The sequence below is a fragment of the Pieris napi genome, chromosome 14, assembly GCF_905475465.1.
Source record: "Pieris napi chromosome 14, ilPieNapi1.2, whole genome shotgun sequence".
Taxonomy (NCBI): Eukaryota; Metazoa; Arthropoda; class Insecta; order Lepidoptera; family Pieridae; genus Pieris; species Pieris napi.
In genome coordinates, this window is record NC_062247.1 from 734,568 (window position 1) to 761,920 (window position 27,353).

Genomic DNA, 27,353 nt, shown 5'->3' on the forward strand with positions numbered 1-27,353 from the left:
ACAAAACAAGTTATTTATTTAACGAAATACATACGGACTGAGAAAACACAACATACAAGAAACACATGATGTATAAAAACACGAAATCATTATATATAAAAGAAAAGATGAATCAAAATGACAATAAACTAGATTAATAAATACAAATATTAAATCAAATATGCAATTTAAAAATTTAATAAATTTCTTTTTTGTAATTGTTATCAGTTGAGAACAGTGTCGTTAGAAGCTTCAGCCTTCTAGCTCCCTCCTTATCAGAATGCCAAATCGTAAAATCACTGCTTCACGACTGATTTGAGCGCGACCGCCGCTGCGAAAACCGCTGTGAGAGTTCGAAAAGTGAATTACAGAATCGCAAGGCAGTTCTCATCCGTGAGGACGTAGGTTCGATCCCCTTCTGTGCACCAACGGACTTTCTATGTGCGCATTTAACATTCACTCGGGGACGAAAAACGTGAGCAAACCGGCTTGCCTTGACCTAAAAAGTCGACGGCGTGTCAGGCACAGGAGGCTGATCACTTGCCTACTAGATTGACAAACGATTATGAAACAGATACAGAAATCTGAGGCCCAAACTTAAAAAGGTTGTAGCGCCACTGATTTATTTTTAATTGTTATTAATAACGGAACCATGGCTGCAGCATCTTACGCCTGAAGACATGTAAAATAGATCAGCCTTGCATGTCCTCTAAGAGTTGTTAACAATAAGAGGACAATTATTTATAAAACCGAAGACACATAATACAAATGAGTATTAAACACCATTAATATATACAAAACATTGTGGTTAAACCAAAAACTGTTTTCGACATAATAGCTGTTAAAACCAGTAATTATGGAGTGATGTGTGTTGCTAAACATCGTCACACCCACCGCGCTAATCAGCCTCATTATACGCGCAAATCGATTACACCCATCGAAATTGGATGTTTTCACACGGACTGATTACACGTTGTGTCGGTCCTGTTATATGGAGTTTTATCATATTTTCCGGGGAAAATATAACCATGTTTAAAATTGGTATTTCGTATTCTGTCTTGACGTCCGATGAAGAACCCTTTAAAGCATATTCATAAATACATATAAAAAACTTATCTATGGAGTTTTAGTAAACAATTTTGTTATTACGGCAACATAAAATATTATTTTCTTTTTTACTGACTAAAGAACTTGTACCTATCTATGGCCATGTAATAAATTAAAAAAGAAATTTCTTGATCTTTATGTATGTACTCTTAAATTTGTTTGTCTATGTCTTTAGCCATCTAAAATACCTATCACACAAAAATCTATAGGAAAACAATGTCAGTTTATTACAAAACTTTATTAACTACGTTTTTTCAACAGAGAGAATAGAAACGTAGCTGCTTTGTAGATATAATTACGAGTTTTCCTTACGCCATTATTGGTTTGGAATCTATATCATCATATATATGTTTGGTATGAAAAATTTCAAGTCGATATTTTGTCTTCACCAAATACGTTCGAAATATATTTCGAATTTCTCATACGAATCGCCAACCGCAAATCGTATCCGCGGCGTTGATCCGTTAACCGGATTTGCCCGGCTCTGCCCGGTTTTGACTCGCATCGCCGGATATACCGCGGTCACATGCACTAGCCGTGAATTTCGCTGGCTAAATCTAATTCTAGAATATCGCTTATTCTTCCAGAACTAGAAATAGAATTAGAATGTCAGTTCATTTTCATGAAATTCATATAAATATATTAATTATTTGTGTCACCTTACCCAAATTTCAAATATCCTTTTAAGGGTTTAACGTCACAATGTTAGTCACAATTAGTCACCCGCAGTCCACGAAAACTTAGGTATATGGTATTGGTTCGAAAAAAATTCAGTGGGCAGCTGGATGGCAGCAAATAGTGGTGGTGCGTGGCAAAAAGTGCCTTAAGAATCGTTCAGTTGTGGAACGATGGACGTTGAGGTGATACGAGTGGTATTTTGTATTCTGCCTTAACGTCCGATGATAAAACTCAGCTGCAGGTCCGAACAATTCCCTAAACACTCTCCGTGGTAAATGCGGTAGAAGATGCAGAGAGACCCCACATGTCTACGCAACGCCAAGGGTTCAAGCCGCTCGGAAAGTGACTGGTCGTCGACGATCCGAATTGCTCTTCGTTGAATACGGTCAAGCGGTGAGAACTCAGAGGTGAGATATTTTATGTAAGCTAAACAACATTAAAGGTTCTACCAAATTTGATAGCCTAATCATTAATTAATAATAGGCTATATATATAGTATAAAAGTCTCAATATATGATAATTATAACAAACAAAACAAATTTCGCTTAATCACATTAGGTAAACGACGCTTTGAGTGCTTATCAGAAATTGTGATCTTAATGTAATACATTAAAAAAGGGTAAGTTTTTATTAAATAGAATCTTGGTAAATAGCAAAATGCCAAAAGAGAGAATCTGAAATTCAATACACAATTCCCTACTACCTATTACCATCCAAAACGTAACGTCTGTGTAAGTCGTATAGTTTTTATAAATTTAATTTAACAGTCAAACTTCAAAGGAATAATCTTGAAATCAGATCTCAATTTACCACAGCGTATAAATGTTATCACGAAATACACAATAGGTGTTAAACAATACCCCGCCGAGAACTCTTGACTCGAGTGAGCTCGAATAATCGTGTAATCGATATTTATTATTTTCGATTATGACGTTTCACTACGAACTTGTAGCGGGTCTACGGCGTAGCATATGCGTAATCTGAAACAAAAGAAAAATGGCCAAACTCTATATATATTTTAAGAACGGTGCTACGAAAGTTAACATTAATGCGTAACAAACTAATGGTGAAGCATAGGTATTTATTTGTTTATTTCGTAATCCTACAGCTAACATAAATTATTTATAAACAATTATACTAAAGATGTAGCCGAAGATGGAATACATAATATTTGTACAAAGATCCAAGACTTACAAAAGGAAACTATAAAAATTATTCAATATGTATAGTTAACTGAGTAAAACCAAACTTTTTAAACATGTTATAACTTTCTATTTTTTTAATTTTTAATTATTTTTATTATTACTATGTACATATGTAGGTTAAGGAAATTATAAATACTGTATTAATATTTGGTTGTTATGATTACTAATAAACATTATTTTTTATATAAGCGACTTTATTATTGAATAAAAGATTTACTTAAGACGTTTGCAGCTACGATCGTTCTAGGTTCAATTCCTGCTAAAACATTTCTGGTTGGTAGGTGAGAAAAAATTCTACAAAATAAACAACATACCTATCCTACATGGGATCAAACGACAAACGCGCTGTTCAGCAGTAACACGCGAAACGGAATAATACAATATTGTGTAAAATATTTAAAATTAAAGCTATTGCCTTGGAGACAATGGAAATAAATGGAATACCTAATCTTACACCTACTTAGCTCACATTAAGTGGTCAGTTCGCACCAGATCGAAGGGCACAAATCGAATTATTTCGCGTAATTGAGTGCTAATCCTTAGGGCAGCCGGCGCCCGTGGGAGCCAACGCCACGGGCTGCAGTATACTCGTAGGGTGACAAGCTTTTGTGTATAATATTAACATGGTAAAGGCGAGGTTATAATTCACGCACGCTATAGTATAGACTATGTAACGTACCTCAGAGCCATTAATGTGGTAGGTTTATATATAAAAACAAAAACGCTTTCAGTTCACTCCGATGATTTAATCAGATACGATAAAAATCAGTGGCGCTACAACCTTTTTAGGTCTGGGTCTCAGATTTATGTATGTGTTTAATGATCATTTTTGGCAAGTAAGGTAAGGTGATCAGCCTAATGTGCTTGACACACGCCGTTGACTTCCTCGCGATGTTTTGGTTGTTGTTAAATGCGCACATAGAAAGAAAGTGTTGCTGCATAGCTGGGGATCGAAGATACGACCTCAGGAATGAGAGCACGCTGAAGCCACTAGGCCAACTATGCTCTTTTCTTTCTTTATTTATAGATTTACACACAATAAAATCTCGCCATATTGCGGAAAACTTATTAAATAAAATATTATTTAAAAAAACTTAATCTAAATAATTTTATTGAATTAACCTTTAAATAAACCTTATAATGAACCTAAATTGAATAACAAATTAATAAACTGAAATGAATGTATTCAGTTATATATCATATCTTTTCAGTCTAAGAACACATTATTGTATCTAGCCATCACTATAGAACAAGTATTTTATATCAAAATAAATTTGAAAAATTCCATAAAAAGGGTCACCCCACACCCAGGCTCCCTTTAGCGTTGCGACCAAAACAACGCCCCATGAGAAACCACGGCCACTCCACACTTCAAGATGTAATCGCACCTTTTTTGTTTTCTCCATACAAATTTCATTTCCAATTGTTTCTATACAAGTTTGCCCTGTTAGGGTCGTCAAGTGTTTTTGTGCAATTGAGACACTTGAAAATGTAATGAAACTCATTATTAACGCGACTTTAGAGTCGTGTGAGTTCCTTCGGCTCTCGACGATTTAATTCTTAGAAAGTTTATATATTATACCCACTTATGCTACCGATATTAATAACGAGTATTAAAGTTATTGAATGAATTCTTAAAGAATACTTTTAAAACTTTTGTTTATCCCTACATACCATAACATACCTATATACTGTTATATAGTCACATAAGTTATATCTAGACATTTTTATGTAGGAGGCCGTGTTAAGGACACTCACATTGCCAGAATTCTCGCAAGTGCGTTGCCGGCCTTTTGAGAATTGTTACGCTCTTTTCTTGAAGGACCCTAAGTCGAATTCGTTCTGAAATACTTCAGTAGGCAGCTGGTTCTACATAGCGGTGTTGCGCGGCAAAAACTTAAAAACGCTCAGTTGTGGAATCGAAGTGATACGGATGGTATTTTGTATTCTATGCAGACTGTGCTTGGGTGATGGGTCTTTGTTGATTCTTTAAATTTTACTATTTTAAAAATATATATAGATGGTCCAAGATTTCCAGAATGTGTTACGAGGTGGCAGACAGCTGTATATTTCACTGTCTATAAAACAGTGAACCGGCTGCTGTGAAATAATAGCGCCTTACATATTTCATCGAGCAATTTCTTTAAAATGTAATTTTGACCAGAATGAATGAGTATATTGAAACTATTTAGTCCACTTTGTTATAAGTTTTATAGTTCTAACTATTAGTTATCTATATTGTGTAAACCTAAGCTAATAGTTGTTTTGGAGCCAACAGGCATTGCAAGAGACGATGGCAAGCGGCCAGATGGGATGTCGTTGATCCCTTGGAAGATGGGACAGGCATTATGGGATGCTACTTGTGTGGACACGTTTGTCCCGTCTTACCTCCCTTGGGAAAGCAAAAAGTTGGGGCGGAGCAGCGGGAAGCTCTGCGGGCAGAGCAGCTCGGGCCGTGGGGTTCAAGAGCAAGGCGCTAATTAAAGATTTAAGTTGGCGCCTGGTATATAGTACCGGTTACCCCAGATCTGGCGCTTTCTTCGCTCAACGAATAAGTATCGCAATACAGCGAAGAAATGCCAGCTGCCAGCGTTAAAAGTACACTGCCACAGGGACCCAACTTTTTAGATTTGTTTTTATTAACTTTTAAACATTTTTATTATTAGGTACTATGTAAGTTAAGAAAATTGTAAATATTTGATTGTTATATTATTATTATAACATAAATTTACTAACTTAAAGGCACGCAATCTAGGACACTTTTAACTATAAGTACTTTCATAGAATGAGAAATACATATATTATGTGATATTGACTTTTCCTTAACAAAGAACACGGGTATCCACATTTTAGCAACAAAACTTAAAAAGCTTTATCCCATTCATCCATTATCGTCGACAATATTAATTTGCTGTCTTTTTGTCAATTGTCACTCGTATTCCATACTATTAGGGGCTTTAAGAAATGTTTTGACATTAGCCATATTCAGTAACGGATGCAGGTTTTTTGACAAATGACCAGCTATGATTTGTCTCGCGAAGGGCGGATTTGGCAAAGAATAAAATGTTAGATATTTATTATATCATAGCTCTCTAAATATACTAAACTAAACTCTCTCGTATGAGAGATAAGATATTTTTTTATTTTTAGTATAGAACTTATGTTATGCGGATAGAATTATAGTTATTATGAACAGACTATATCTTATATTAGACTCTTTTAAGATGAACAAAATGGTTTTAAAATTAAATGTAAATGGAAATTGATATGAAATGCGGATTATAATGTAACTGTATAAAGTACCCTTATTTATAGAAACTAATCAGAATAAATTCAACGTTTTTAGTAAACACGATTTAACAGAATGACACGAAACATCGTGTTGATTGTTTATGTATTCAATATTTATCTGATGTATCCAATGCTTAAATATTTTGAGTTCGCGCAATCATAATTCATAATTAATATAATTTAATTCAAAAAATCCACGAACAGTATACATAAAGATACTTTGCGCATCTTAGTACCTAGTATTAGTGTTAATTCTTAAGAGATACATAAATTTTACTTACATTAAATGTAATGTAAACTAAATTTGTTGACTACCAAAGTTAATATAAGACTAAAGGTATATCCCCAATATTAATAAAAACTAAATCAGTTCTTCTGTCAAATAATGTTTACGCTGTGATCAAAAGTGACAGATGTTACTTTACTTAAGTTAAAACGGTGTAATTATACTACTTAAGTTGTTATACTAGAGATAATATTTAATTAAGACATAATTTTAAAGATATATCCAAATAAACTCGTTTATACATTGATAAATAGCATTTAAATGTTGAATGTTACACAAATAATTACGCCACGATCGTTGGCACAGATAACGAATTTGTTACTCTATGGCAGGGGTGGGCTAGCGTGGTCATAAAGGATGTTATGATATTATGTCATTTTTCCCGCCACAATGCCACGCGTACCATTTCCTGTCTCTAATGCCTTGCTCCTTCCATTACTTTCATTGCCATTATTTTTCTACCGTTTTTCACTGGCCTTGTGTTACTTTAATATGTTGTGATGACTAGTGTCAAATAAAGATGTGATTTATTGTATCAAGAATGTGTATCTATGACTTGATTATTCGTAATATATCTTATGTCCATAGACAACACATGGATGTAGACGTATAGTGCTTTTCATGAAAGAAGTCCCGCGGTGATTTTTGGAACTAAATTTGACAGGTCGGCAATGTTGTCATTAGTCGATGTTATCGAGTTCGTTTGTTGTGGTAGATTTTTGTGAATTTTTAACTAGCTTAGTGCATTTTGAAGATTGATTACAATGCCAAAAGTTGTAAAAAGTTCGCCTCGAGAAATTATATTAAAGGTGAAAGAGTTCTGTGAAGCTTAACATAAGAATCAAGATGTTTTAATACCAATAAACAATGTTCGGAAGAGAGTTGCCTCCATAACAGGTGCTTTTTAGAGTTGCCATTTAATTTTTTTTGCTGTATTGATGGGACTTTTATGATATAAATTCGTTTTTGCGACAAAATTGAACAAATACATATCGTGATGAAACTAGGTAACTGAAATTAAAACATATATTACATAAGCATTATAAACTTAAAGTTACTATTATTTTTAAATGTTCATAATTTAATTGCAGGTGTGTCAGAGAAAACTGTAACAAGAATTACAAACGAATACAGCGGCGTGTATTTCGAAAAAAATTGTAACCCAACAATTATTAAAAACAAAAAAAAACAAAAAATTTCTTTATTAAGTAAATAGTCTTAAATCTATATTTTAGTACATCCCTTTTAAGTTCAAGAACCTGTGTTAGGGATGAACGCTCTTTCCTATATGTTAATACTTAATCTACTTAACAAATAAAACAGTAAAGGTACTTAAATAGTTAATTAATTATATTACATAATTATGCATTAAAACTCTGAATAAAAAATTGTATTGTTTTTCTTTACCCTATTTTCTCATCTTTTCCCTGTAAGTAGGTAGAACACCGCTAAAATAAGTAAATAAAAACATACTTTTTACATAACAGAAATATTGTTTCATCGAAGTATGCAGAAAATAGTATTATTTGATAAATTACATCAGCTAAATGTAAATAAAATAGGTAAATTTTTTACTCATAAATGGCAACATTACGTAATGCGATTGCAGCGCCGCGTCTGGGGGACTTCTTTCATGAAAAGGACTATAAAATAAAAACTGCTAAACGTCATAGAGAATAATTAGTTTGGTAGATTAGTCTCACTATCATATACAGAATATGGGATTTGAGAACTGAAATAAAAAAATAAAAATGGGTAAAGCCTTTATATTTTTTTAATAATATGTACTTCTTTGATTGAAATAAACGCGCATCGATCACATTACTTACAGAACGGTGTTAATATAGCAATAACTCACTAGAGACTAGACTAATCGTAAGATTCAGAAACAAAACCTATGACTCTCGTCAAAATACAATAAACCTTTGACGTATGGGAATATCAAATATACAACTGTCAACTTGACAGTGTACTCTGCTGACCTTGGTGAATCGCGCTCGAAACGTCAGTTATTTAAATATAATTAATTTGCGTACTTATAATAAGCAGTGCTCGTACTCGACAATATTATGGGTGATGTATTTTGACTATTAAATACGATTGAACCAAGTTATAAAGATCTATTCAACATCCATACAATATGTGTAATGGGACTTCATGCTTACAAATTTATTTAAAACGTCGCAAAATGTTTTATTTTCAAACTGAATGTAAACTGAACGAACATAGGAAATAATGATATGTTTTTGCCGTTATTTTAAAATATGAGCGATGATATGAAATATGAATGATATTTCATTTTATATGTTTTATCATTCCAAGCGTTTATAACATTCCGTTTCACGTCTGGTTGTTTTACTTTATTGATATTGTTTTTGGTGTTTTAAAATCTTATATATTTATAAATATATTATAATACTAACTAGCGGGTTAGCATGTTTCATCGCAGCACCACTGATTGGTGGTTTATTAAATTAAACTGAGAACTGAGATGGTACTGTAACTAGGATAGGCAAGTAATGAAACGTCATCGATCCAAGTAATTTGCCTAGCTGTTTGATGAACTGGCTGAATATCTTTCAGGCCGCTAGTTAAACGGCGCTGTTTAGTTAAAAGGCTAGGCTGTTAATTGAAGGGCTTATTAAGCTAGTTGGCTGCGACATATCCACCTTCTAAATTGTCTTCCTCTTTTGCGTTTATTGTACCTTCACGTAATTTCTAAACGAATCATAAACATTAGACAGTAAACATCACGATAAATCGTAGTAAACAGCGCGTGAAGTTAATGTCAATAAGGGCCCTTACCCCATTGTCCCGTTTTGGGACCACCCCGGCCCGGGACGATGGCAAACATACGTTCCGTACCATTTGACACGTCAGCTAGTGTTGCTAATATGTTTCCGGCTATAGTCCAAGAGATAGAGTATACTTTAAGCTCGAAATATAAATCTATGTATATTGTATAGTTTATAATATGACTCCATCATTAATTCGTCTCTATCTGTTTAAGTGTGTTTACGCTGTGATGAAAAAAGATGCTATAGAATTAGTTTCCCATGTGTTTTTATTCCTTTTTTTATAGAAAAGAGGGCAGTCATCGCAGCCCATAGACACCTATTTCGTGGGTGCGTTGCCGGCTTTTGTAGGATGAGTAGGCTCTTTTTTTAAACAATTGAAGGTCGTATCTCCGCTATAAACAATTAACTTTGGAACTCTTCTATACCTAATATACAGAAGAGTATTTCTTGATTAGCGTGCTTTCTACTGATTGTTTTATACAAAGCCGTGCCGAGGCTACATTGAAGAAAACAAAGAAACATTAAACTTAACTGTGCACAAAACAAGATGTCCCATGTATTGCACTTCTTACCCACTGAAGTATTTCCGAATCAACTCGACGTTGGGTCATTTAAGAAAAGAACGTACCTACCTACATTTTTCTTCGCAATCGCGAGCACTCTGGCATTGAGAGTCCATAGGCGGTGGTATCACTTACCATCAGGTGAACCCGTTTGCCTCCTGTTACATAAAAAAGTATTTAATTGGAATTTTCGCTCTAACACTACACGACCGTTTCGCGAGAGAGACCATTGTATAATCCATTTGCTTTTATTTAGGGGATATTTAGAAGATATCCGAAAACTTTATTCCGCCATTATGTCAGACAAATTGTCCTTGATGAGTCTATTATGGTAATATCTTAATGGATACGCGATATTGTAACAAATTTACCTAAATTGATATTTATTTATTTTACGAAAAATAACAATAATATTTTATGGCAATACTTAGAGATACTTTTTATAGACTAACTTTTATCTATGGATACAAATATATCAGTGGCGCTTCAACCTTTTAAGGGATGGGCCTCAGTTTTATGCATCTGTTTTATGATCATTTTTCAGTCTAATAGGCAAATAGGTTTTTATGATCATTTTTCAGTCTAATTTCGTCACGATGTTTTCCATCACAGTTCGAGCGAATGTTAAATGCGCACATAGAAAGAAAATCCATCGGCGCACATCCGGGGATCGAAACTACGACCTCAAGGATGAGAGTCGCACGCTGAAGTGACTAGGCTAGATTTACAAGCAATAAAATTAAAATCTAGACATATTGCGAAAAACTATTAATTTAATATTTTTTCTGGTATAATTTTTAATTCTTGTATGTGCAATATAAAACCTACAAATACATTCGTAAATACAAATATTTCAGCCAAACGAACCTTACACTAAAACTGTATTTATATTCGTATAAAAATGAAACCTGTACATTGAATATTTTTACAAAGCACACCATTTTCACCCTTTTAGACACAAGATCACAATCGAATTCATTTTTCAAGCCTGGAAACGTTTCATACAGAAATGCACACGATTCATCCATCATTCATCCTATGTGGAAGACGCTTGACGTGTCCGCGAATGTATATAAAGCAGTTTATATATACCTTAATACGATAACATAAGGTTCATATTCCTATACACAAGCGCAAAACAGGCAAATTTAAGCATACCTTCACTTGATTGCATACAACCCACTATGTACAGATTTGAATTAGGAAAAATGAACCTTCGCTCATTACGACAAGGCATACAAAGGTGTCTGTAAATAAAGCACATATGCTCTTTTAGAATACACAACTGTAACTAAGCCATAAACAATGGGAAGCATTTGATAAAACACTGTAATGAATTTTTGGCCTCTATACCCAGGGAATACGGTTCATATCTGCGTGCAGCGACGGCTTTTGTTTAAATCTGAATGCGAGATGATAACGATATAAGCTGACGCTGACGTGTCGTGACGTGTAAACTTAGATATACGTCACTTTGCATACCAGGAATCCAGGAATTCATTGGAGACAGAGGCTGTAACTATTCTGTTACGCACTGAATATATTACAGCTTATTATTTATTTTAAATAAATATTTTTCGGTGTGGGCCTCAGATTTCTGTATCTGCTTCATGATCATTTGTCAATCAAATAGGCAAGTAGGTGACCAGCCTCCTGTGCATGACACACATCGACTTTTTGGGTCTAAGGCAAGCCGGTTTCCTCACGATGTTTTGCTTCACTGTACCTAGCAGTGGTGGCCTAGTAGCTTCAGCGTAAGACTCTGAGGTCGTAGGTTCGATCCCTGTCTGTCACCAATGGACTTTCTGTTTATGTGCGTATTTAACATTCGCTCGAACGGTGACATAAAACATCGTGAGAAAATTTTCTTGCCTTAGACACAAAAAATCCACGGCATGTGTCAGGCACAGGAGGCTGATCACCAACTTGCCTATTATATTGACAAATGATTATTAAACAAATACATATATAGAGTTCTAGCTGAAGCTCTGATTTTTTTTAAATCAATATTTATTTAACCATTACACATAGAAGGTTAGTTGCCTAAAAAATATGGCTGAAACAATGCAATGCCTAACGCTGCGTTAACTTTTTTTTATGTTACAGGAGGCAGACGGGCAGGAGGCTCACCTGATGTTAAGTAATACCGCCGCCCATGGACACTCGCACTGCCAGAAGGCTCGCAAGCGCGCTGCTGGCTTTTTAAGAAATGGTACGCTCTTTTCTTGAAGGACTCTAAGTCGAATTGGTTCGGAAATACTTCAGTGGGCAGCTGGTTCCACATAGTGATGGTGCGCGGCAGAAATTGCCTTAAGAAGCGTACAGTTGTGGAACGACGGACGTCAAGGTGATACAGATGATATTTTGTATTGTGCCTTGTATTGTGCCATCCGATGATGAAACTCAGCTGCAAGTATTAGTCTGAACAACTCCTCTGAACACTCTCCATGGTAAATGCTGTAGAAGATGCAGAGAGATCCCACATCTCATGACTTACTTTACTTAATGTCCTAAAACCCCTGGATGGGGCAGAGGGCGTCCACAGTGTGTCTCCATCGCGTTCGATCTTGAGCCTCGTATTTTACCTCGCTCCTAGTCTTTCCGGCTCTCTTTGTCTCTCTCTCCTCGCCTGCGACTGTACTGCGCCCCATCTCATAACTATTACCTATATATTGTTTGCATTAATTATATAAACATACAAAACAGCCACTCCTTAACCCCATATAAAATAGAAATTCTCAAATTTAGTCACAACAATGTGAACAACTTCAAACAGTGAAGGGTTAGATTGCTTAATAAATAGCAATTTGCAAGAAACGCAGTGAGGTTTCTTTAATTAGTGAAACAAAGTTTGAAAAGGGACATCTACAGAGCTGTTTACGTATAGGAAAGCTTTTAAAATCAACGCAAATACAGAGTACCGACAGTGGTACCTCGACATGCGAGTGCCCTATACGAGTGTATTGAGAAAAGAGCAGCCGAGATATATTTTACTTTGGATTGAGAGCAAAGTTTGAGATACGAGGAATCGCACACTACAAACAACTCTAACAGTTTTTCCCACCTCAGTTTTTGAAGCATTTTTTGCTTTTTGTACATGTTCACATTTATATTTATAAATGTGTTGATCGCTTCAAGTTCAGGAGTTTTCCTTTGATATTATTAATACTTAGTACTAATCAACTCTCTATAGATATCTGTAATTATTTATATAAAAACATCGTAAGGGACTAATAACGAACTTAATTAAAGCAGCCTTTTCGATTAAGCCAATAGTTACGAAGGGATTGACATTTAATTACAAATTTACAGTCCAATATGCATTTCTGTGATTTCTTGTTACATAATATAGAGTGGAACTCCTTGCCCCTTCCACCTTCCCTAGACAGTTTAATTAATCAATAAAGCTTTTTTATAAATTTGACGAATATTTAAATGATCCTAATCTTTGCGATTGATTTGCTCCAGTTCAAAGAATTTTGTATGACTCAAAATTCTTGCCAGTTATTCTTGCCCGCTCTACGCCCTCGACTTGCGAGTTGCGACTTGGTAGTAAATGTAAATTTAGAATTGATTAAACTACTTTTGTCACGTTCATAAGTGTACTCGTTGAATATGAATAAAGTTATTTTGACTTTGAATTGGGTTCATTCATGGCGGTTAAACTAGCATCTCCTGGATAAGCGTGCTCTCCAATAGGCCATATCTCACTTAACATCAGGTGTTCAGTTCTATATGAAAAAAGTAAATCTAAATTGAATCATGATAACGCAGTACAGTTTGTGAAAACGAAAACCCGTAGTAAACATTCAATCAATTACATCTGTCTATCAATCTGTCTGGATCCCTTCGTCATGGCGAACACATTATTTCCCAACGTTTCAGATCATCGGGGAAATGACAGTGTTTAATGTTTTCATCTTTTACCGGATGTAACATTTTTTTCTTATAATGAGTTGCTGTTTTTTAAGTGATTTCTAATCTCTATGTAAAAAATAAGTTTAAATAAAATGGTATATTTAAAAAAATCTGTGGCGCTACAATCTTTTCAGATTTTTGTTTGTCAATCTAATAGGCAAGTAGGTGATCAGCCTCCTGTGCCTGACACACGCCGTGGACTCTTTGAGTCTAGGCAAGCCGGTTTCCGAAATTTTCCTTCAACGTTCAAGCGAATGTTAAATACGCACATAGAAAAAAAGTCCATTGGTGAACGGCTGGGGATAAAACCTAAAACCTTAGGGATGACAGTCGCACGCTGAAAGCACTAGACCAACACTGCTCTAAAATAGTATGGCGTTACAAAAGAACATAAGTATTAAGCTTTTTGTTTAGGTGAAGCTTATTTTAAAGCCTTAATTGAAATATGAATAACAAAAAATGTGTTATAATTTAATTAATTATTGATTTTTTATTAAAGCTATCCCAAGTTACCTAACTGTTTAAAATAATATAAGAATTTTATTGGCTTCCATGTGTACCTTGTATGATAACAAGTTCATAGCATAGCAGTTTCGCAATATCGATCGTGTAGGTACATATTATATGTATTTTGGAACACTACCAATTTTTAGTTAAGTATTTATTTTGTCACGAGAATATTACTGATTACACTACTTTTATTCTTTTTGCACAAAATCGGTATTTGAAAAATTTTAATATGGCAAAAAGTCACGGGTGTGCTGTGTGAGTTGTAATTCATTATTGAATACTGTTATTTCTTATACAAAGGATTTACAGAAATGTTTTGTTTCCCCCTTCCAGGTGGTACTAAATCTTCCATTCTCTAAGCGTTACATTATCCTGGTCTTACGACTTACCATCATTAACATTGTAATCGTATTATTATTAACTTTTAAATTTTATGTGTACTGCACTCGAAAACATTTCGATAACACGATTCGATCTATCGAATGTTCGATTAAATTATAAATTCGATTTGAGTCGATGATTGGTCTCAGTGTTACTGTACTTAATATTTGTCTTAATTTTGTTGTATATTGTCTAATGTTTACTTGTTATAAGTAAAAGTATGCGCTACAATTGTTAGATTGTAGTACCTACTGACACATTAACTGTTGGATAATTTTGATTCATAAAAACCAAATTGCGATAATATTACAGCCCTGGTACGACAGCTGTCTTCTAGTTGTGAACACTGACCCGAGGTGGAAATACGCAGCTACTACCCGAAAGCAGCTGTAGAAATTGGACTCGACTCGTACCAGAATCTCTTTTTTTAGAGACTGGATGAACAATATCGACCGAGAAAGAATTTAGAAGAGAAAAGAAATAACTTTACAAAATTATATTTCCTAAAACTACAAATAACATGTTTAAAATATGAAAATGAACAACATTTATAACTAATTAAATTAAAATGAGTATTGCGCTCTGACTACCACTGACTCTACTGAACACTAAATGGGTAATAAGATATCCTAGCCACATCTTCTGGCACATAGTGTAAATTCTGGTACGCTTTCACCATCATCTGCTGGTTGACGACGAAAGGTCGCGGAGAGATGCTCTCGATAGATGGTAGTGGCCTGATATCCAAGGGTATTTCATCTTTTCTTATTGGCACAAAGGAAGGTTGAGTTATCGGCGTATATATCATGTTGTTGTACATGTATTGGGTGTCAGGGTAACTGATTGGTGGGTAAGGTTCTGGACGAGGTTCCATTTCAACAAAATCCCTGGTGTACATGGGCGTTCCGTATGGCGCATCTAATCTGTTCTTTCTTCTGGGCCTGTATTTGTAGTCTGGATAATCGTGCATGTGTTTCAACCTTAGCCTCTTGGCCTCGTCTATGTAGGGACGTTTCTCTGCTTCACCCAGACTCTTCCACTCCAAGCCCAGGCGCTTAGAGATTTCAGAATTGTGGAGCTTCGGGTTCATCATTGATATCTTCTTCCTTTGCAGTCTCGACCAGACCATGAAGGCGTTCATCGGACGCTTTATGTGGTATGGGTTGTTTTTAATCTTCTGAACTGGTTTTATTTGATCAACGTATTCCATAGTTTTACCGTGGTAGCAGCATGTCGACCGTTAAACTGATCACTGAGGCGCACCAATGTGAACTGATGCTGCCAGCAACATAATCCGAGCGATCATTAAAGTAACAAAAGCCGACACACAATAGCAATGACAATTTTCATGTATTATCTGGATCGGAATAAAGAGCGGCGACAATGCAGTGATTGCCCGCGAATTGTCAAATGATACTTGTATGTTTTGTTAGGCGCGCCTGCGCATTGATCTATTAAACAGTGAGCTTTAACAGATGATTGAAAGGAAGTCTTCGATATTGACTACCTCAAAGTATACAGTTGCTCTGTTTTACCAGGTTACACAGCACAAGTTTTTGAAATGTACACGATGGAGTGGTGATTTAAAACATAACAAAACATTTATTACTAACGAAACACACACACAGAAACACACAAAATAATAATAATAAAAATCAAAAAAGAAAAATAACAAAAAATTATGGAAAGAAAAAAAGGAATAACGTACATTTTAAGTGTGTAATGTGTGTGTGTTGTGGTAGTAACTGGCCCTGGCTCAGCATTATACTGTGGAGCAGACGTGTTGCTCAGTACTGGTCATTCTACAAGAGACCAAAAGTTAACTGTGGTCTGTGTGGGGAAACTTGTTCATGTCAAGTCACATACAATATCAAGTATATTACTTTTACAGAGCTCATATATTAACAAGTGTAGTAGGGTGCATAATTTTGATATATTCGGTTAATATATATTAAGTTACAGCTGTATAATAAAAATACGAAGACCTCACGCTAGCTTACAAATTCTGGATATAGAACCTTTTTTTTACTGAGGTGGAAAAACAATTGCGCATTACACAAACCCCTGCAACTTTTGGGGCCCCCCTGCTGGTATGTGGGACTCCCACACCAGAAGATCTGCTGTTCAGAGACTAAGCCGCGTTACAGAGGCTCCGGGGTTGCTCTTGCATTCTACCGGGACCAACTGGATATAGAACCTAACCATGACGAATGAGATCGAACACAGTATCAGATTATGTTCATTTTTTTAACCAAATAATGACTGCGATCTCACACAGCTACCTAAGCTGTGTGAGATCTTAAAATATAATATAAATAGTTTTATTTATTCAATACAGAAATACATCTCCTTCATCCTTACAGACTATGCCAATACGATAATGTCGAGAAAAATAAAATAAAATATAATGAAGTAGGTATATAATATTAAACACATAACATCGCTACTGTGAATTCACTCTGTGAACATATAAATATTTCGCTCGTAGTGTCGGAGACGGCATTCAGTAGGCGCAACGTCTTTTATAACGGGGATCTGTGCAACAGACTGGTTCTTGCTCTTGGTATCGCAAATAATAAAGCCTTTGCCGACGCACATATCCCATAGGTACAAAGAAACCCAGTTCTTTGAGTACTTGGGTTGCACACTACACCCCTCAAGACACAAGATAATTCAATCGGAGTCATTGCACCGTTTCAACTAAAGTACTTATGTCTCTTTTCAGCACAGCGTCATCGTAATTTGTTAGAAAGAAATGTTGAGTGCTTTACATATTAAAATAGTTTGACTAATTTAATTATATTTACTGCCAGTTCATGGGCGTTCAACGGACAAGAAGAACTGGCAATCAACTCTCCGCCACTATTTTTTGTTTTACAAAATGTATGTAAGGAGCTGCAACCATTACACCATGTTATACATTGTCTCTTTACTAAGACATCATAGAACATTACGATCTAGCCTAACTTAAGACTAATAAGTAATTTAAGTCTAACCTAATTTACTAAAGGATATTTAACAATAAGAAAGTGTCCAATGACACTTACAGTCTCTATTAACGGAAAGACACTTTTCTTCTCTTCTATTTTTACTTACCACTGTTTAGTTTAGTTTTGTCCTATCCAATTTTTGCAGTAGGCCCGTGGTGTCAAGTTGAATAGCCTCGACATTCACATGATAGTGGAGCCTTTGTTTCTCCAGCAATCTGTTTATTACTCTGGCGACTTTCTACTAAAAAAAGAAAAATCTCACCTGAATGAAATTGCGTCGGTAGCTACGGATACGAGACATTGGCGCGTAAGTGCACAGGTAGTATCTGCTCAAATCAATATCGGGCCAGACTTTCTATAGACTCACGTGATTTAGATATTATTGTGGTAGGACTTGAGGTGTGGCGTAATCTATGACTCCATAATGGGTGTATTCATAGAATTGATCGGGACTAATGTTGCCATTGCTGATGTTTTGATACAATGATTTGAATGGATTTGATATGTGTGTTTGATAAGAATTTATTGTTGCTTAGCATGCTATTCAGTATTACTGTAGTACTACTATTTAATAATAAAATTGTTTGAATCTCTTTGAATGTTATTTTGATATTTAAAAAGTTTTTACGTAGTATTTGCTGTAAAATGGTGTATAGGTCACCGGATGATAATAAAATCCGCAAGATTATTACAAACTTTTGTAAGTTCCAAACGAGAGATTGTTTTATTTTACGCCCACATTTTCGCAAATTCATAAACTTAGCGAACTCACGCGTAAAATAATAAGTAAATAGTACCTAGGAAATTTACAAACTTGCGGATTTTGTTATATTCCGAAATATAATTATATTATATTGGACATTTTTCATTTGTTTTTCTTAAGATAACGGTAATAACGTGTCTAATAATATTTTATTAAATAATTATCGATTACGAAAATCAACAACATGTATTGATATTTTTTTTAATTTAAAAATATAAAAACAATAAAACAAAATATTGAGGTTAATAACAATATATGTTGTTGATCCCTTGAAAGATAGCACGGGCTTTGGTATGGGATGCTATCTTTGTAAACGCCATCTATGTCATACAACAAATACTAACTTCCATACAGAGTAAGTTTATTCGCCTTCGCTTTTGGAACTTGTTGTACTTTAAATATATTTCAATAGATGGCGCTGTGAAAAATAAATAGTTGTGCGTAACCAATACAGATGGTAGCTCTGCGTTCTCCCGAATTCACGCGTTTAAAGCCAAGTTATTGTTACATTACTGTAATTAATTTTAATTGAAATATAATTAATATATTGATAACCTTAGAAAATAATTACAATCCTATTTTACTATGTATGTAATAATAAATATGTTTACTAATGGAATGTTTTGAGAAATTAAATTAATGTTTATTGTAAAATGGAAACATCCGTCTGATCATCATGTATGTGACTTGTCTCTATGTTTAACCGACTTAAAAAAAACCTATTGACTCCTCTTACGTGAACTTATTATTTGTAAATAAATAAAGTCTTTATAAGACCTTTCAATTCACTACACTACATAAGTCAAAACACAATAAAAATCTACTCAATTCAAGCGCGGAAAGTGGCTAAAAACCACAAAATTTATGCGTACAATCGTAAACTCTCGGAGGCTGGCAACACTTTGTAAATCACGGCGGACATAAAGGGGGTATTTAAACCGCTATATTTATGAAAATAAGATCCTATAAAGCTATAATGTGAGATACAAAAACCTCCCTTCCCTCGTGTCGTCGCGCGGTGGAGGACCTTCACGAGCTACGACACGACTCCTACGATTATAATAATTTCAGATAGTCGGCTATAATAACGTATAATATAGATCAATGGAGATTGGCAATAGCCAGTTAAGCAGCACTACACTGATAAATTTATGCCACATTTCACTTCAACGATTCCAAAACAAAGTGCTCAGGGGAATAGTCAATGCATTCGCAATAAAACACTTTCTTATGTTAAATATCCTTTTAAGTAAATTTGCTTAGACTTAAATTACTTTAAAGTGGCGCAGAATTTCTTGCCCGCTCTACGGCCTTGACTTGCGAACTGGTAGTAAATGTAAAGTTAGAATCAATTTAACATCTTTTTTGTTGACGTTAATTATTAGTATACTTGTTTACCTATATGAATACAGTTATTTTGCGTTTGGTATTTTGACGAATGTATAGAACGTTATAATTGATTACCACTCTATTCGCGAAAATATAATGACCTTGGTGAAACAGTATATTATTACCACTCTTTATTTGTTTTTAAACTGTCGCGTTAACTTTTGTCTATTTGTAACGAAATCTATGGTTATGTATTTTGCTATCTATTTCAGGAAATTAAAAATAGTTAAACGAGTATTACTAATTGTGCATAAATTAATTTCCATAGAATAAAGAATATATCCTCGTGTTTTTTCATAGTAAAACGTTCTGTCTAAATACAGTTATACCTAGTACATCTTCAAAGGAAGTCAAAAATAAGAAAACATTAATACAGTCGTAATAGTGCTTTACGACTTTGATTCCCGAGCCAAACGATGTTTAAGAATGAAAATGGAATAAATCATACGACACAAAACAGTCTAAAAATCGTATCAAGTAAAAGCGACATAAGCCGTAACTTATTGTTATTGCGAATTTTAAGCCTGAGTTTTATGTTTCAAATCGCACTGACTCACAGACTCCGGCGTCTATGTTTACGACTTTATACTTCTGAAATACCAATTTTCAAAGCTATTCACATTAATTGACATTTAATAACTGGAAATTAAAGCTACACAAATACAAAATAGACAAACATGTGTGACATATGTTAAAAACATAGACTGCAGACTCTCACCGGAGAAAAACACTCTCTTGGTCCCTTCATTTTCCCGTTAATTAAAGGTTTTTCGTGAGTTTTCCGGGAAATTTGTCAAGGATGCATAGAATGCAAAGTTAAAAATAATTAAATGTTTTTTAATAATAAAGAGTTAATAATACATAATAATAACTAGCAATAGAAATTATTAAACATATTAATTCATGATTTTTAATTATACAAATGATTAAAATTATCTTTTATGTATTCAATTATTAAATAATACATTAAAACCTAAGTGAATGAATCACTTAAACCTTCCTACAGAATTACACTATCTATTAGTGAAACCGTACCAAAATCCGTTCGGTAGTTTTTGAGTTATCAGCTCATACGTACGTTCATATGAGTCTAATAAGATGCATGATATCGTATGCAGAGAAAAAAATAGATATACAAAAATATATGTAATAAGACCTAACGATTTTAGGACTATGTTTGTGACAGCTGTCTCTTATGATTTCTATTTCTTAAATCATAATTGTTATTATGGAACCTAAATGAAAATGTTAACTGTCAATACAAATTTATATAATAAAAAAAAACAAAAAGAAGAAAAGCCACAAAATTAACTTTTCTTTTTTAACATAATGGTCTACGTTTGTTTATTCTAAACCAAATTTTAAAAAAATACTTGTAAAAGTCGGTTTATGACATAATTTATAAAACCAAAGACTTAAGTGTGTCGTATTTATTCACAAACAAATAAGGCTATCATAGAGTATCGGTATGAATAGAATAAATGTCCCGCCTCGTATAATAAAACCTCCTTGTGTTGCCACCCGGCGTACGAGTGTACACGCACGGGTTTATAAATAAAATATCTGAAGATGTATTATTTTCTAGATATATAAGAGACTTAAATATAAAGAAAATAAAATAAAAAGTCTTTATTGTTGTTAACAAGTTTTACACAGAGTAGTTTCGTGTGCCTAAAATTAATTTACTTATGACTACTATCTAAATAACACATTTTGACTATTAACTAGAGTTTTACTAATATACTAACAATTTTAATCGGCAAACGATAGTTCGGTTACACCTTGTCTTCCGACAAAGGCCTCCTCTAAAGCTCTCCAATCTTTTTTCTTTTTTGCAGTGCGAGTCCATGTTGAACCCGCTATTTTCTTAACGTCATCCTCCCATCTCTTAGCCTGTCTTCCTCTATGTCTCTTTCCGTCTAAAGGGTACCATTCTGTGGTAAGTTTTGTCCATTTTTCTTGCTTTTCTCTCATCATCTCAGAGACTTATATACAGTATATATAAATACTAAACGGGACTGAAATGTGTCAGCCTTTGATGTTGACGTTAATTTGAGAGAGCAGTGTTGGCTTGAGCTTACGACTCCCATCCCTGAGGTCAAGGTTCGATCCCCGGCTGTGCACCAATGGACATTCTTTCTATGTGCGCATTTAACATTTGCTCGAACGGTGAAGGAAAACATCGTGAGGAAATTTAGTTGGACCCAAAAAGTCGACGGCGTGTGTCAGGCACAGGAGGCTGATCAGCTACTTGCCTATTAGATTGACAAATGATCATGCAACAGATACAGGAATCTGATTCATGATTGATTTTACATTTGTTTGTCGTAATTAAGCGTACTAAAAGTATGAAGAGTACAAAAACAGAAGTGGCAATGGGCAGGGCATATAGCAAGATGCACAGATCGAAGATGGACTTTACAGATAACTACATATATGAAAAGGACCAAAAGGAAGAAGGAGAAGAGAACAAAAAAAAGGTGGATAGAAGCGTTAGCAGGAGGCGAATGGAGAAAGAAACCCGTGGATAGAGAAATTTTAGAACAGCTGGAATTATTATTATGATGTCGTAACCCGCCTAAACATTGATGATTTAGATCAAGCAAGAATTGGCACTATCCTCACACATTCACACAGGTGTATAAGTAGTCCATTTTTGACTCTTGTTAGTACCAATGGCCCCAGAGCTGGTGCTTTTCTCGCTCAACGCAATCGCAATTTTTTTTTTGAGTTTATGGCCCAGGCCATAAACCTAAAAGGTCTTACCAGTATCTAGACCTTTAGGCCAATACGCAATCGCAATACAGCGAGGAAATGTTGCCAGCATTAAAGGTTAAAGGTACAAGGCCACAGGGTCCAAACATTTTTAATTTGTTTTAATTTTCTATTTTTAATTACTAAAATTCAAAAATTCGAAAATCATTTAATCATATAACATTTAACACTTATTTGTACACTTATGACATGTCAGTAAAGAAATACATATTAATACTTCTAATTTTACATTTAGTGCCCGTTATTTTATTACTACTATATTATTATTACTATGTAGGTTAAGAAAATTGTAAATACAGTATATTTGTGTGTTGGAAATAAATATTAGTGTTCTATACAAACATTATCGTGGCAAATATACTGAAATACCGATTCCTACCGTTTCTTACTACGATACACACTTTTTAACCAGACTATCTTAAGATGTATTGTATGTTAAACGAGCATGTGTGGTAATCGTATTGATACAGGACTTTTATTTCCACCCGTTCAATACAGCCATTCAGCTCTGCGCTTTGTCAAAACTCACTTAAGAAAGGCTGCTTTGGTTTATATTATTATGCATCCAAAATAATCACGGAACAATTTAGCACGCTAATAGTAATAATCGATTTATATACCTTTACTGTATACCTATATAACCGATCGATACAATTATGTTTCTTATTTTTTCGTAGCAGGAAGTCTGATGTTAAGTGATACGGCCGCCCATGGACAATCACGTTTCCAGAAGGCTCACATGCGTTGCCGGTCTTTTAAGAATTGGTACGCTTTTTTCAAGAAGGAGCCTAAGTCGAATTGGTTTGGAAATACTTGAGAGGGCAGCTGGTTCCACATAGTGGTGGTGCGCGGATAAACAGCCTTAAAAAGCGCTCAGTTGTGGAACGACGGACGTCGGAATACGGGTGATATTTAACTCAATTTCAGGTCTCTCACAACTCCTCACACTCATGGTAAATACGGTAGAAGATGCAGAGGGACCACTACGCAACGCCAAGGGATCAAGCCGCCCAGAAACTGACTGTGGCTTATTCATTAATAATAATGATAATGTCATGATATAGGTCAAGGTAGGTAGATACGGTCATTGCAACGAGTCGGAGACTAATGCTATTCTTTTGACCCAGTCTAATATTAGAGGGGAAAAATCAATTACGTGGACCTCCTTACAATACTAACAAAGAGTGACAGCGGCGCCGGAAGGCAGAAAACAAGCGCCCAATAAGGGATATTTGACACGTCATGTCACGTAGGACTTCGAGGCTCGATTGTACACGCCTAAATTCAATAACCTAGTTCAGAGTTCGATTTTCAAATTATTGTTTTAGAATCCACAAATGTTTCAACGGGCCATGAAAGTATGGAACTCGATCCATTTTTGAAATTTTGACGTTTGAGACAATTTATTACGGGCTATAAAAACTATAAAAAAAAACAAAACATAGTCAATGCGTAGACTCTCGTTAACAACGCATAATAATGTCCCGTTAATTAGTATTGTTCCTAACCTAAAATAAGAACAAAAAAAAAGAATTATGTCGATTTTGTAAACAGTTTAAATGGAAATGTAAATTGGATAATAGTAAATATACACAGTTATTTCTTCAAGTTTAACAATCAAGAATAGATTTTAACTAAGACGTAACGTAAATAATCATTTATTTACGCCTTTTCCACGAAGGGGTAGACAGAGACCACGGATCTACATTCACTCATGAAATACCTCTCTCGCTTCATCCACTTTCATGACATTCATTCCTTCCTTCCTAGAACTTATATTCATATTAAGATATGTAAACTAGCCAATTGTTGTATGGATTCATTAATAAAGCTTTAATAACTTTTTTTTACTTTACGTTACTATTATTAATTTTCGCCTATTATTATTATAACATCCTTTTTTATTAGTCTGAGGCGCAAACTAACTGTTGTGGTCTCTGGCAGAATGACCAGCGCTGTTACACAGCATAATGCTGAGCCAGGGCCAGTTACCACAGCACGTACACACACATAAAATGTACCTTTTTTCCTTTTCATATTTTTTTCTTATTTTTCTTTTTTGATTATTATTTGGAGTGTTTTTGTGTGTGTGTTACGTTAGTTATAAATGTTATCAAACCGTCTGTTAAATATCCTAAATTACATGTTAAAATTAATTTTAAATTTCGTAAACCTTACTTAAATTTAAAATTGGAAACCTAATAACGCGAAAATCCCTAGGTAAATATATAATACAATCAAAAACACATCAACAAGACTAATAGAGCATTTTACATAACCAATATAAAGGCCGTATACAATGTAGATACACCACACAAGTGTAAAAAACGTATTAATTCCACACCTTGGCATTGCAAAATCAATCTTATATATATGAAATACGGTATACTTTTCTAGCTTTATCTGTATGGATGTCGTATGATGTTATTGAGGTGTCAGAAATCGCCCGCGGTGCCGCACTGAAGCGCGAAAACGCTTCGTAATGTGATATTGTCGACGCGTTGTAGCGACGTTGTTTCATGTACGGACAGGTAAACTGTATTATAACATACTGTATGTGTTTATTTGTGTATATATTAGTATATTATTGAATACTGAAGATATTTGGTTGATACTATTAACAGAAAAAAAATCATAAGCATTAAATTAACGAGCCCACAATCGACGCGTAGTTTGTCAATTAGAAGATGGTCATATCTGTATCACACATATATTTATCAGTCATACTGAAAGTGACTTAGGTCACTCTGCATCTACTACCGAATTTACCATGGAGAGTGTTCAGAGGAGTTGTTCCGATTAATAACCTTCATAATCGGACGTCGTGGCACAATACGAAAAAAAAAATCGTGAGCCCTCTATCATTGAGAGTGTCCATGGGCGGTGGTACCACTTAACATCAGGTGAGCCCATTTGCTCCATTTTTTATAAAAATATTTCACATCCTGGTGGCAAGAGAAAGACTAGTAGACCGAGGTTGCGTTGGTTGGATGGAGTTGTCAAAGACCTCGAAACAATAGCTGTTTGAAGTTGGACCCAAGAAGCACGAGATAGATTGCGATGGTGAAAGATACTAGCGGAGCCTATGAAGAGTTCAGCTATTGATGATGATGATTGGGTCTCTATTCTTGTATTAGAGGAATGGGTATAGAAAGTATTTTCAAATTTAATAAAGTTTTCTAATCTGACGAATTAAGTAGGTGTTTCTATAGACATTTAATTAATATTTTATAAAACGATCTCCCGGCCGCATCTTCGAGTATGTGTATAATAGCGATATACAACTCAAAAACTATTGAACAGTTTGATTGAAGTTACATTAAAATTGATTCAGTAGTTTGAGATATAAATTGTTTTACCAATTGTTTGTTTGTTACCACTGGTCAGAGAAGGCTTCGTTTATTTTATTATTATGTTTTTAAAATGTTTAATGTTCAAAAAACTTTTTTCTCGTTACTAAATACAAATTTTAGTCTTCTGGGCTAAATTTTAAACTTTTTAACGCATATGCGTCCGTTTTCGGTTAAAAAGTCAAAAGAAAAGTTTGTTTTTAACTACTTTTATAATTCAATCATAATAATGACGAGTGGCGCTACAATGTAGGATTTGAGGTAAGATTTCTGCCCTGCGATTCTGTAACTCACTTTTCGAACTCACACAGCGGTTTTCGCATCGGCGGTCGCTCTCAGTCATTTTATGATTTGACATTCTGAAAAGGTGGAAGCTTGTAGTTTATTGTTCATTAAGCATTCTGATGCTTCGCGACTGATTTGAGAGCGACCGCCGAAAACCGCTGTGTGAGTTCGAAAAGTGAGTTACAGAATCGCAGGGCTGTTTAGTGATAGTTTTATTCTGACATGACATACACCGTCGCCGCCGTAATTTTATATCTAAATCAAGACGGTCTCCTCACGATATTTTTCTTCATAGTAGCAAGTGTTACATATATAAAAAGTTGCAGAGCGATTCGAACACAGGACCTCAGTGTTGGGAGGTGCACGCCTTGGCCAATACTGCTAATGTCATAAAACTTTTTCATGAAAAATAAATATTGACATATTAACAGATGTATTATAAGAGAACTAACGTGGAAATAAATAAATCGTGTATAGCCAAAGAAAGTGGTACATTCAGATTGATTATGTATACAAAAACCGCACAATCAGCCATATATAGTGGAAATCCTTACAAGTAATTAATCTGTATGGAGAATATTTGCATAAGACCGCAAACTCCCTTAATAGCGAGTACTAATGCCTTAATAAAACCTTTCTAATTGGCCTTATACGTTCACTTTGTTTATACAATTGGCTAGTTTCGCTCTGCGTTTGTACATTGTTCAATACTCCTAAATACCCCTCTAGTGGTGTAATTTTAAATCATTCCATACCTCTAATAATAAATGCTTTTGGATTAATTTATCTATTAGTAAATACTATCCAGATATGAAATGGCTTAAAAATAAAAAAAGCTTTATTATTATTATAGTAAATGTTTATTTTTGAGTCATGATAATTTTTAGTTTCTTAAAAGCAGATAATTTTTTTTTTAGAATTTCTGGTAGAAGCAGCAAAAAAAAGAGTAGTCTAAAGGAGTCAAGTTTTAAGATTATTCCGTGAGTTTCGCAATGCAGTCCTAAACCTCTCGAAATTCCACCCGTTTTAAGGCAAGCTTTTTGCCGCGCACCTCTGTTATGTGGAACCAGCTGCCCACTGAAGTA

The 27,353-nt window shown here is 34.6% G+C and overlaps 1 protein-coding gene across 1 annotated transcript; it reads right to left on the reverse strand.

Moving 5' to 3' along the window:
• Positions 1-15,198: 15,198 nt before the first annotated feature.
• Positions 15,199-16,023, reverse strand: LOC125056283 (transcription factor sox-2-like). The gene has a single exon (XM_047659311.1). The coding sequence runs from the start codon at positions 15,924-15,926 to the stop codon at positions 15,315-15,317; it is 612 nt and encodes a 203-aa protein (XP_047515267.1). The 5' UTR covers positions 15,927-16,023; the 3' UTR covers positions 15,199-15,314.
• Between the last annotated feature and the right edge of the window lie 11,330 nt (positions 16,024-27,353).

What these genes read in the sequence shown, in the direction of transcription:
- LOC125056283 (XM_047659311.1), bottom strand. Translation starts at nt 15,926, where the DNA reads ATGGAATACGTTGATCAAATAAAACCAGTTCAGAAGATTAAAAACAAC.